The sequence below is a fragment of the Geotrypetes seraphini genome, chromosome 6 (genome assembly GCF_902459505.1).
Source record: "Geotrypetes seraphini chromosome 6, aGeoSer1.1, whole genome shotgun sequence".
NCBI lineage: Eukaryota > Metazoa > Chordata > Amphibia > Gymnophiona > Dermophiidae > Geotrypetes > Geotrypetes seraphini.
In genome coordinates this window covers 181,315,598-181,328,626 of record NC_047089.1, presented here as the reverse complement: position 1 = coordinate 181,328,626, position 13,029 = coordinate 181,315,598, and the positions used below count along the sequence as shown (strand labels likewise).

Genomic DNA, 13,029 nt, shown 5'->3' with positions numbered 1-13,029 from the left:
ACTTCACTCATGCATCTTTTAAACACTTTATTTTACTTAAAAATCAACCCTGTGCTAAAGCTAAAGCTTTCTTTTATTTTTAAAATTTATATTTTAACTGCAGTACCTTAATATTGGCTATGCAAACAGCCATGCTATTTTTCTTCTCTCCTTTCTTGTGCCAGCTCCACAGTCACCTCGAGCTCTCTCTCTACTCCTTCTCCCCATCTTTGCAAAACCAGCCTACCAATCAGAGGCCGCGAAATTCGTGCCTCTGCACATCCGGGGAATTAAGCTTGCTCTGCTCTGCACTGTACTTTAGCCTTGCACGTTTCTCTGCACCCTCCAGGCCTCTGTAGCCTTCAAAATCACCCTTAGGACTCTGGCTTCCTACTGCCAGGGTCCCTGTCACAGCCCTAAAAATTAATGCTGCCCGATTCACGATTCAAATCGATTCACCGATTCACTTCGGGTGAATCGATTTGAATCGATTCATATTTTTTTTTTTTTTAAATCGGCCTGGCCGATTCGGTGACTGACCCTCCTCTCCATGCCTTCAGATTGCAATAGGGCTTTTCTCCTTTCACTGTCACTGTTATTTTTTATTACTCTATGAGCATCGGGAGTAACGCAGAGCATTCATCGCGGCTCCTGGCACTAAAAACCACTAGCGCGGTGCAGCGGTTTAGTAAAGGAGGCAGCGCTGAACTGTTGCTGAAATTCCGGTAGCGTTTCATCCTGACACATCCTGGGCTCTTAGCAGGACAGAGCGCGAGAGTTTAATAAAAGGGGAAATAATTTGCTTCTTTTTCTTCCTGTGCTAAACACAGGAGCAAGTCAAAACCCTCAGCTAATGAACAAAAGAGACCCGCAGAGGTATTCTGGAAAGACTTAAGTGCCATGAAAATTCCAAATTCTCAGCAAGAATGGGAGAAGGAGGTTCAAGTCCCAGCCAGTCCAGATATAATCCTGCAACCTTCTCTCCAGGTGATTGCTGAAAAAGTTAAGGAAGTACTGTATTCTCAACCCAGAAAGTGCATTCATTGCTCCAGTCCAGAGCCTGCAGAATATGGCTACATCAACATTTTGGAAAGGGCAGAGAACACATGTCGGTAATTCTTAAATGATATGGATATGTTTGGGTTACAAGAACTCAATGATGAGCTTGTAAAAATGGGATGTGGGGCAGTGGGTGAAAATATGATGAAGACCATTGAAGTGTTGGAGCGGCAGTGCTATGAGACTATGAACCATGCTATAGAGACTGAGAAAAGGCTAGGTATAGAGTATGATGAAGATGTGATCTGTGGTGTAAGGAAGGAACCAACATGATTTGAATAATGACCAAACAACAAAAGGAAGAAAAAATAATTTTGTTTTCTGTTTTGTGATTACAATATATCAGATTTGAAACGTGTATCCTGCCAGAGCTGGTGTTAGACCGGGAACGTGAGTTAGGATTTAAAAGCAAGAGGAAAAGTATTTTTTGTTTGTTTATTTTGTTTACACCACAGTGCCAGTGTGGTTAGGAGAAGGCAAAAGGGGTGAAGAGGCTATAAAATAAACCCACCAGGATGTTTGAAAAAAACATCCAATTGGGCAGGAAAATCGAATCGAATCGAAAAATCAATTCAATAGGCTGAATCAAATCAAATTTTTTTTTTCCTGAATCAGGCAGCACTACTAAAAATAGTATTTCCAGCAATCGGGGACCACCTGTACTTCTGCGCCCATTCCCAACCTCCTTGGGCTCTTCAGGCCCTCTGAGGCCTACCTTTAATCTTCAGGACCTGGCCGCTACTGGACCAGGTCCCCGACACTACTCTAGTGTCGGTTCCCAGAACTATGGCCTTCCAGCCCATGGCCTAGTTTTTGGTGCACCGGCGCACACACTTATTACTGGTGGTTGTTACTGGCATGCCATTAAAGCTCCCCTACACTGCTGTGCATGCGCTGACAGGTCTCTTCTTCACTCCCGGCAGCCAGCCTACCCAAAAAAAATCCAAGCCACTGCTGCCACGAGATCACATCCTGGACCCTCCACTTCCTCCTGTGGCCAGCTTAAAAAAAAAATAAAATGAAATGAATGCAGCAACTGTCATAGGGATTACCCGCTCTGTCCTGAGAGATGCACCTGTCGGGCCCGCTCATGCCTGAGTCCTCCCTGAAGACAACCGCGGTAGGACCCCAAAAATAGTCTGAGCCACATCAAAGCAAAAACCAAACAAACAATGGGCTCTGAATGCCTCCCTCCAGAGGTAATTTAAAAAAAAAAAAAAAAAATCTATAATAATAAAATGCTAGCCGCGCATGCGCACTCTCGCTGCGTGTTCCCTGAGTTCTGATCTGTCGTGATGTGCTGGCGAGAGTGCGCATGCGCGTACTACGTCACCAGCTGACGATTGCCTCCACAAGCCCGCTCCCAGCCAGCCGACGATCGCCTCCACAAGCCGGGACTGGGACACAAAGAGCGCCTCCTGCCCCCCCTCTCCGGGACGAACCGAGAACTGGAGCAGGGCCACCCTCCGCGACAGACCAGAGGAGTCCGAGTCCTTTGCCGCCCCCCCCTTCCCTTCCCTTGGACCCGACTACGAATCTGGCGATTCAAGAAGCATGTGCAGCAGTCTTCCCACGCTGCTTCGGGCCCTTCTACTGCCCTGATTTGCTCTGCCGCGTCTCTGATGATATCATCAAGGACGTGCCAGAGTACATCAGGGCAGTAGAAGGACCTGAAGCAGCGTGTGAAGACTGCTGCACACGCTGCTGGAATCACCAGGTTCATAGTCGGGCCCGCGGGAAGTGAAGGGGGGAGGCGGCAAGGACTCTCTATCCGAGTACAGAACAAACAGCAGAGACCGGGCCTGTACTAACTCCTGTGGACAGGGGGAGCAGGAAGAGGTGCTGATGGACGGGGGGGGGGGTGGGAAATGAAGGGAGGCCTACTGCTGGGCAGAGTGAGCAGGAAGAGGTGCTGATGGGCAGGGGGGGAAAAAAGGAAGGGAGGCCTACTGCTGGACAGGGGGAGCAGGAAGAGGTGCTGATGGACGGGGGGGGGAAGGAAGGGAGGCCTATTGCTGGACAGGGGGAGCAGGAAGAGGTGCTGATGGACAGGGGGGAGGTAAAACAAAGGGAGAAGGATTGCTGCTGGATAAGGGGAGCAGTGAAGGGGTGGTGGTGGACACAGGGGAGGTAAAAAGAAGGGATAATGGACAGGGGGAGCACATAAGGGATGGTGGTGGACAGCCAAAAGAAAGAAAGACAGAAATACAGAAAGCGGCTAAGGAGACAGAGAGAGAAAGAAATAAAGACAGACACACACATATATTCTAGCACCCATTAATGTAATGGGTTATAAAGCTAATATATATATATATATATATATATTATATATATATATATATAATTTATTTTTAACCTGCTTTCACCTGGAACAGATTCTCTGAATCACTACATCAAGCTCTGTCCTTAGCTGTTTTGAAATCCAGGTTCAAGGCCCACTTCATTGAGGTTGCTTTTAACTCAACCCCCCACTCGCTATGCCTGAGAAACTCCCAACCCCCTACTTATCATGTTTGTCTATTGATTAGGTTGTAAGCTTTTCTGAGCAGGGGACGTGTCTTCAGGGCCGCCATCAGAAATTTCTGGGCCCCTTACTGAGCAATCCTATTGGGCCCCCCATGCACCCCTTCCCCCCCCTTCTTCCATGGGCCGAATACACACATACTTTTCTGCTAATGCTCCACCTAAGCCAGTCCCTTAAAATCTTCTTATGTCCATTGGGTGATTTGGCATAGAGGAGATATTCATAAAAAGAACGTCCGTCAAGATCTTTACTCATAGACTGTGCCATTTGCTTTAAATCATCTTCCATCATTAATCCAAATTGCACAATTCTTTCTCTGTCTTTGTCCTGAATGACATCTGGCCACATTGCTGGATCCTTCCAGTCAACAAATTTATGAGCAGGCGCGGAGAACGCATTTTTAAATAAATGTAGTTTATCCTTGTACTCCTTATGTAATTTTAATCATCTATGGATATGTTTGTATGTTTATTGTTCAAATGGTTTTATTTATTTCCCCAAATTTATTTTTGTTATACGCATTGAAAATATTTGATATTGCGTTTAAATCAAAATCTCAATAAACTTGAAACTTGAAACGAGTGCCTGTGAGATTGTGGGAGGGTTAAATACTCAAAACTTAGAAGAATAACAATTTACTTAAAGTTTTTGCTACTCCAGCTTTCTGGTATCTTTACATACAGTGGCGTACTTAGCATATGTAACACCCGGGGCCCATCATTTTTTGGCACCCCCCCCATCTGTAAGAAAAATATGATTTTTAGTAACAAACCACACATCACACATGAGTACCTAGGAAAAGGCAGCATCTTACATATTGCAGTGAGCAGTACATCAATACACCCATTGTAAAACTAAACAAGCCAGACCAGCACAGATCAATCCTACACCGTCAATCCTAACAGAAAACCATGTCTTTTGAACAAACAGAACACAGAAAACACCTTCGCCTAGTATGGAATATGTCATCACAAACTAACCCCTCACCCTTTTACAAAACTGTAGTATGGATTTTAGCCACGGTGGTAACAGCTCTGACACTCATAGAATTCTGAGCATCAGAGCTGCTACCACCACGGCTGGCGCTAAAAAACGCTCCACAGTTTTGTAAAAGGGGGGATAAAATAGAAATACACAATTTCAACGCTCTAGCTCAGAGGTGCCCAAACTTTTTGAGCTTGTGAGCTACTTTAAAATGACCAAGTCAAAATGATCTACCAACAATAAAATTAAAAAACACAAAGCACACTATACGCTGAGAAAATGTTAATTATAATTCCTATTCTGGGTTTTTTTCAAAGAGGTCAAGGGAGATGACTCTATGCATTGTCACCTCAGTAACAACCATACAAAAATAGACAAATATACCCTCTATCTTTTTTATTAAACCACAATAGCAGTTTTTAGCGTAGGGAGCTGCGCTGAATGCCCAGCGCTGCTCTTGATGCTCATAGGCTCCCTGCGCTAAAAACCACTATTGTGGTTTAGTAAAAGGGGACCATATTGTAAAATATAGACAGCAGATATAAATTCAGAACTGTGCATAGTAAGTGAAGGGAAGTTTTCATCTCTGGGAATTTACCCAGTTAACTATTAAGTTATTTGGGCAAATTCCTTTGAAAACTGTGGTAATACTGCCTCCACTTTGCTAAATTTAAAATAAAATCATTTTTCCTACCTTTGGTGATTTCATGAGTCTCTGGTTGCACTTTCTTCTTCTGACTGTGCATCCGATCTTTCTTCCCTTCTTTCAGCCTGTATGCTTCCTCTCCTCCACACCTCATTCCCTCCCCCAACTTTTTCTTCCTCTCTTCATGCCCCCTTTCTTTTTTTCTGTTTCTCTTCTTTCCTTCTGTCTCCCTGCCTGCCCCCCTTTCTTTCTTTCTTTCTCCCTGCCGTTCCCCAAGCCACTGCCACTGCCGCTATCATCGAGGAACAGGACCTACCAATGGATAACAGGCCCCAAAGCCGACGCCGACACATGCTCTCCCTGCTTCGGGCCGACCAGCATTCCTCTCCCTGACGTCAATTCTGCCGTCGGAGAGGAAGTTCCGCCCAGCCAGGCAGTGATTGGCTGGCCCGAACTTCCTCTCTGACTGCAGAATTGACGTCGGGGAGAGGAAGACTGATCGGCCCGATAGATCACCAAGGCAAAGTGAGTCCTGGGTGATCGACTCACTTTGCCTCGGTGAGTTACTGGCGCCCCTGCCTTAGAACACTGCCTAGGACCCTGGGGGAGCCCGGGCCCCCTGTCAGCTCCGGGCCCCTGAATGCAGGACCGGTAGTACTGCCCTGATGGCGGCCCTGCGTGTCTTGAATGTTCTAATGTACAGCACTGCATACGTCTATCAGATCTATAGAAATGATAAGTAGTAGTAGTAGGTAGATCAGAGATGATAACTCCCATGCTACTTTGGGGTATAGGTTCAAAACCAGGATTGGCCATAAAGCTCCCTCCTGAAACTAGATAACTTAGCATGTCTAGATTCTGATCCCTCTTGTATGGAATCCAGATTTCCATATAGAAAAATCTGTAAAATAATGCTATCGGTTACAATATGTTTTCTGGATGGCTGATACGAGCTGGTGGGATTCTTTATGCATAGGAGTCCCTTAGTGACTTTCATACCTTATTTAAAGATATAAAGGGATAATTATGATCTATCAAAATGTCACTTTGGCTCCCTCTACCTCAGCTACCTGGATTGCCTACACTTGTTACCACCCCAAATCGTTTTAGTTTTGCTACAATTGAATGAAAACACTTAGCATTTTGATCCCCCACTGAAGCGCTGAGGTAGAGCATGGATTCCGAGAGCAGAAAACCCAGAATCACTCTGCCCAAATTGCACAATCTAGAGATTTAACCACTAACCAAACTGAATCGTCAAAAAAGGGAAAAAATAAATTGCCTGCATTGTCATCCTGTAGTTACCCACACTTCACAGATCCAGTCCTTATATACTCTAGAACAGTGATTCCCAACCCTGTCCTGGAGGAACATCAGGCCAATCGGGTTTTCAGGCTAGCCCTAATGAATATGCATGAGAGAGATTTGCATATGATGGAAGTGATAGGCATGCAAATTTGCTTCATGCATATTCATTAGGGCTAGCCTGAAAACCCAATTGGCCTGGTGTTCCTCCAGGACAGGGTTGGGAACCACTGCTCTAGAAGAGGGATTTTCCCGCTATACCGTGAAGTTCGAAGCGGTTTACAATAAAGATACGTTTAGTCTGTACATGGGGTGTAAGTGGGTTACAGTAAATATACATTTTGTCAGTACATGGGTTACAATAAAATGAATATTCATTGTGCCTATTCAGAATAACAGACCTGCTAGCGAGCTGGGAAGCACCGTTCTGAAACCGAAACACATGCCACTAAAAAACATAGTGCTCTTTGCTGGATCCACCTTAAGAATCTCGAGGACGGATGAAGTGGTTGGGCGGGATTATGCAGATATAGTGGGCGTGAGGCGTTTGGGAATTCTGCCCTCAATAGAAAGTAATTCCGCTTGCAGAAGTGGGGAGGGGGCGGAGCGAACAGTCATTGTGGGCGTGGGATGCCCGGGGCGGTCTGTCGTGGCGCTGTGACGTCGCGGGCTCCGGGCCCTGGTGGAGCGGGCGCGCAGTGGCGGCTCGATTGTGGCGTGTGCGGGATGATGGCGCTCGGGAGAGGGCACAGATGGCGGTGGGCTTTGCTGCCGCTCTCGTTTCTGTTGGCGGTGACGGGCGGCTGGGCCGAGCTCGCGCCCTCCGACAGCCTGATCCTGGGCATGCGGCTGCAGGACAGCAGCGGACCGGCCGGCGTGGGGGAGGACGGCGTCATCCAGGTGACGGAGGGCAACCAGGTACGGCTGCGGCTGTACGGGCTGGGGCTGCATGTCCGCGCCTGGCAGCTAGTCACCTTTGTGGAGCTGCAGCAGCAGCCGGAGGCGGCGCAGAGCAACAGCACGTGTCTGGACAGCACCAAGGACCTGATCATCCACTCTGACTTCACCGTTGAGGCGAGCAGCACCTCCGGAGTGCTGACTCTGGACGCCCGGCCGCTGCGTAAGAGCGAGTCCTCTAAGGTCTACCTGCTGTGCACCCGTAGCCGGGCTGGCCACCCCTGGCAACTGCATCAGGGCACCGATGCCAAGCTGCTGGTGGTGGAAGTGAAGAAGCCACTGTTACCCCTCTGGTTGCAGATCATCCTCATCATCGTCCTGCTGGTTTTCTCGGGCATGTTCAGTGGTCTGAACCTGGGGCTCATGGCCCTGGACCCCATCGAACTGCGCATCGTGCAGAAGTGTGGCACAGAGAAGGAGAAGCGCTATGCCAAGAAGATAGAGCCCATCCGTCGCAAGGGAAATTATTTACTCTGCTCACTCCTTCTGGGTAACGTGTTGGTGAATACGACCCTCACCATTCTGCTGGATGACCTCATTGGGTCCGGGTTTGTTGCTGTCATTGCCTCCACCATCGGCATTGTCATCTTTGGTGAGATTGTTCCCCAGGCACTGTGCTCCCGACATGGTCTGGCCGTTGGGGCCAACACCATCATCTTGACCAAATTTTTTATGTTGTTGACATTTCCCCTCTCATTTCCCGTCAGTAAGATTTTGGATTGTGCTCTGGGCCAGGAGATCGGGACAGTATACAACCGGGAGAAGTTGGTGGAGATGCTGAAAGTGACAGAGCCGTACACCGGCTTGGTGCAGGAGGAGCTGAACATGATCCAGGGTGCCCTGGAGTTGCGTACCAAAAAGGTAGAGGATGTCATGACCCAGATCCATGACAGCTATATGATCAGCAGTGATGCTGTGTTGGACTTCAACACCATGTCTGAAGTCATGGAAAGTGGTTATACTCGTATCCCAGTCTATGAGGAGGAGCGAACCAACATTGTGGACATTCTCTATGTGAAGGACTTGGCCTTTGTTGACCCAGATGACTGCACAACACTGAAGACCATCACTAAGTTCTATAACCACCCAGTCCACTTTGTTTTTCATGATACCAAGTTGGATGCAATGCTGGAGGAGTTCAAGAAGGGTAAGAAGAGGGAGAAAAGGCCTTTAGTGTGCGTCTTTGTCCTCTGCTAGCCACTGGTAGAATGGGAGCTGTTAATGGTAAGGGCCTGAAGATACCCCTTCTGGTCTGTGTGCTGTATCTTCTGTAAGCAAGTGATGTGTGGGATGTAGAAGGCCCCTCTGGTCTGTGCCTCTGTTTTGTGCTTTGTTAGTAATAGATAGAATGGGGGGTAATGAATAAGACATTTCTTTGTGCCTCCATCCTGTGTGTTGTGTTGATAACTGATGAGACTGAGTTGGGGGGGGAATAGGGGGTGCCGTGTTGAGGGAGAGAGAGGAGTCCCCTTTCGTCTATGTATGTCCTTGTGTGAGAGAGTGACTGTACCAACATATTTCTATTGAAGTGCAGGCTGTCATTCTTTCTCAGTCTGTGCATCCCTCTATTTCACTTTGAAATGTGTCCCTTTGTCCTTGCCGATGCTGGCATTGTGATTTACTAGGACACATGGCGGAAGATCGTGAATCATGGGGCCATGCAAATGCTTAGAGTTACTCTCTGAAGCTGAGTATTTCATAGTAAATGGCAGCAGGTACAGATGCATATGTTTCACCTAGTCTGTCCAGTAAAGCGGCTAGAGTCGTACCTACTGTTCCATTCAGGTTCCATTCCTCTACACCAGTGGTCTCAAACTCGCGGCCCAGGGGCCACATGCGGCCCGCCTGATACTATTTTGAGGCCCTCGGTATGTTTATCATAATCACAAAAGTAAAATATAACAGTTTCTTGATCATATGTCTCTTTAGCTATAAATGACAATATTATTATTAAGACTTAGTCAAAAGGAAAGATTTATAAACTAAAAAGAGTTTACCTCATGCAAAATTGTCATTTCTTTAATAAGACATTAACTATTTTTTTCTGTGGCCCTCAAGGTACCTACAAAAACAAAATGTGGCCCCGCAAAGGGTTTGAGTTTGAGACCACTGCTCTACGCTGTTCAGGCGGCTGTAACTGCTCTGGGCTTCAAGCATCCCTCTGGCTAGTCTTTTCTCAGATTTGCACAACTTTCTTCCTCATGAGGAGCTCTTATCTCCTTCCTTCATTCACATTGTTGGATTATATTAGGTTTTTATTTAACTTTGTTTTGAACTCTATATATGTTTAGAATTTCTGCTCAGTTTACTGTATAAAATCTCTTTTTTTCCCCTAAAGGATTAGTGAATAGAGAATGTGAGGTAGAGCATGTTGTAGCAGTGTCACAGTAGCATAATCCAGGGGATAATCTCATTTTATTTATTTATTTTTATTTATTCATACAGTTTTCTATACCGTTCTCCCAGGAGAGCTCGGAACGGTTTACACTCCCCCCTCCGTATTTGCGGGGGTTAGGGGCAGAGCCGGCTCACGAATAAGGAAAATTTGTGAATAACTTTTGGGCTGATTCTGACCTCCCCCCCCCCCCCGGACCTTACCTGGGGGGTACCATACTGTGCCACGAGCTCCCGTTGTAGTGTTGTGAGACCACAGGAACTCACAGCACAGCCATACACAAGGCAGGAGTGTAGGAAGACCACTCCTGCCCCTCGTCACCGCTAGACCACCAGATAAAGTCTGTGCATGAAGTTGCCACCGGAGCTGTGTCCATGGCTGAGAGCTGTGCTCCTGGGGCGGCTGCTCTTCTTTGATCCCCCCCCTCCTCCTCGCCCCGATCCAAGTCCCGGGGCCGGTTCTGGTTGATGCGGGCTGCCTCTGAGCGATTTTCTAGGGGGGGCCTGGGCAAAACAAATCACGAATAGTCAAAACTGCGATTGCCGAAACCACAAACAGGGAGTGGGAAGTGTACATGCATTTATTCAGGTACTCAAGCAGTTTTCTCTGTTTTTCCCAGCGGAAAATCTATCTAATGTACCTGGGGCAATGGGGGGATTAAGTGGCTTGCTCAGGGTCACAAGGAGCAGCGTGGGTTTGAACCCACAACCTCAGGGTGCTGAGGCTGTAGCTTTAACCACTGCGCCACAATCTCGCTGTCAGCTTTCTGAAGATATTGCCATAGGAAAGAAAACAAAATGCATATTGTATTCTTGCTTGTGGGGGTAGGAGCTGGGAGTCCTCAGACCTGAGCAGATGTGATTTGGAAATTGTAGAGGAAAGACATATGGATAACCTCAAAGCATCAGGTTTGCTTAAATGTCTTCATTCATGGAGGGCTTTGGGGGCCTGGCAGCCTCAATGTGATCCTTTTCTCTATTCCTTAATCCTAATATCAGCTTGCCACTGGCTTCCAAATTACTTGATCTCTGTGCATTGCTTAACCCATCCAAAAGGTGGTTGCACAGAAACATTAAACATGACAGTGTTCAGTTCTTGTTTTAATTATGGAAAAAAGCCCGATTATCAGGTAAATTTTACACCCCCCTCCCTGTAGACTATTATCAGTCTGGAATTTGTGCCCACTTAATAGTGCAAACAGTTACATTGCTGATGCTTCTTTTCTTGCTTCTCTAGAGCTGAGTCACTGTCTTCCAATTTCACTCTCAGATCTTTACTGGGTTTTTTTTCCAGTGTATACTTTTATTGGTTTTTAAAAATAACAACCACCACCACCATCTGTTACAAAGCGTCTTGTCAACAGAAGCATATTGCCAATCTCTGTCCTCTTGCATCACCCATCAACTCCAACAATCTCCCTTAACTACCTAAATTCAACCATCCTTCCCACGCCCTACCCTCAAAATTCCTGCAATGCATAAATGATCCCCGGATTTTTCTAGTTTATGAACTGTAAACTTGCTCATAACATAAATTTCTTTAATATGCTACAGTCCCATAACAATAGATGGCACCTCCACCTGCTTCCAAACTATGCAATCACACACCTTGCAGTTGAGCATCTCAAAACCAATCATTTATTTTCATAGTAGCCCAATTCTTCCACTGAACCATTCTACTGCTAATTATTTCTATAGTGCTACCAGACATACGCATTGCTGTACAGAGTCACGAAGAAGACAGTTCCTGCTCGAAGGAATTTCCAATCTAAACCAGTGGTCTCAAACTCAAACCCTTTGCAGGGCCACATTTTTGATTTGTAGGTATTGTGATTATGATAAACATACTCAGGGCCTCAAAATAGTACCTGGCAGGCCGGGCCACATGTGGCCCTCAGGCCTTGAGTTTGAGACCACTGATCTAAACAGACAAGACAGACATGCAGGATGCCATGGATACAATTAGGGGGAATGGTTAATCTGCTGGTTAGGGTGGTGGGCGTGGGGAATAGGGTTATGGATTGAAGGCTATATAAAAAAGGTGGGTTTTCAGTCTGCTTTTAAACAAGGTAAGGGAAGGGGTGTTGCGGACAAACTCAGGTAGTTTATTTCAGGTATAAGGGGCAGCTAGATGAAATGAACGAAGTCTGGAATTGGCAGTGGAGGAGAAAAATATAGCTAAGAGCAGCCGAACTGTGGAACGGAGTTCTCTGGGAGAAAAAGAGAGGAGAGAGATTGAGCTTGGAGTAAAGGTTGTGTCATTTCTGGCCAGAATTCTCGGGCAATCCCACCACATGTGAAATTAGTTTTCCAGCTGCTTGGACCTATTTCAGCATTTTCCATTACCCTTCAGCAAATGCATCAGTGTGACATGCCCTGTATAGAACATTATAACCATGCTGTGTAGGGAATCGAACTCGGGTCCTTTGTGCCACCAGGTTTGCTCTTAAATAATTTTTAAAATGATTTTTCTGTGTAAATAGTGAGTATAAAATTTAAATTTGATTGGATTCCAGAGCCTCCTTAGATGTAGCAAAGCCTAATAAATACCAGAGAGAATGAACAGAGAAAAAAAGATGATGAAACAAGGAGGTGTGCTGTATTTATTTTTCCAGATATACAGTACTAAGAGTGGCTCCTTCCAGAATGAGATTTTTCCACAGTTGTGTATAGGGTGTAAATCTGGAAAGAAGTAATGCAAAGAGATTTTAAGATGTCTTTAGTTTTATTCAGTTGCAATTCTTAAATCCCATTTGGAAGTAGGTTGGATAGGTGTATTCCATGGCATAGATCTTTTCAAGCTGTTCTCAAACTGTGTGAATGTGGGTGCTTAATACCTGATCTCCTCTCTACCTTCCCTACTTGATTTTTCATTATTTCTTCCTTGCCTAAAGATATTTGATGTCTTTGGTGAACCTTTACTGTCCTGCCCCCCCCCCCCCCTGCACTTCCCATGGTGAACTCCAACCCTTGCCTTACTCCATTAATTATTTTGAAAATTTATATGAAAAAGCCTGTATTTATGACTGTCTAGCATCGTCCCTCTCCCAATCCAGTCTCTCTTTTTCACCTCATTTATAGCTTAGCATCTCTGTGTCCCTTCCTCCACTATATAGACAGCACAGCATCTCCCCATTCTTTTCCATTTCATGTCAAAATCCCCATCTGTTCCCCTCCCTTG

The 13,029-nt window shown here is 46.0% G+C and overlaps 1 protein-coding gene across 4 annotated transcripts in view; it reads left to right on the top strand.

The window, feature by feature from the left end:
- The first annotated feature begins 7,082 nt into the window (after positions 1-7,082).
- CNNM4 (cyclin and CBS domain divalent metal cation transport mediator 4) overlaps positions 7,083-13,029 on the top strand; it is a 172,142-nt gene continuing 166,195 nt past the window's right edge. For 3 of the 4 annotated variants that reach the window (XR_004539945.1, XM_033950076.1, XM_033950078.1), the window contains exon 1: positions 7,084-8,601. Coding sequence is in view for 3 of the 4 variants with exons in the window: in XM_033950076.1 (XP_033805967.1) it covers positions 7,128-8,601 (1,474 nt within the window). In the remaining variant the exon portion in view is untranslated. Of the gene's footprint in view, positions 8,602-13,029 lie in introns of all 4 variants that reach the window. The other variant, XM_033950075.1, reaches the window with a different exon arrangement.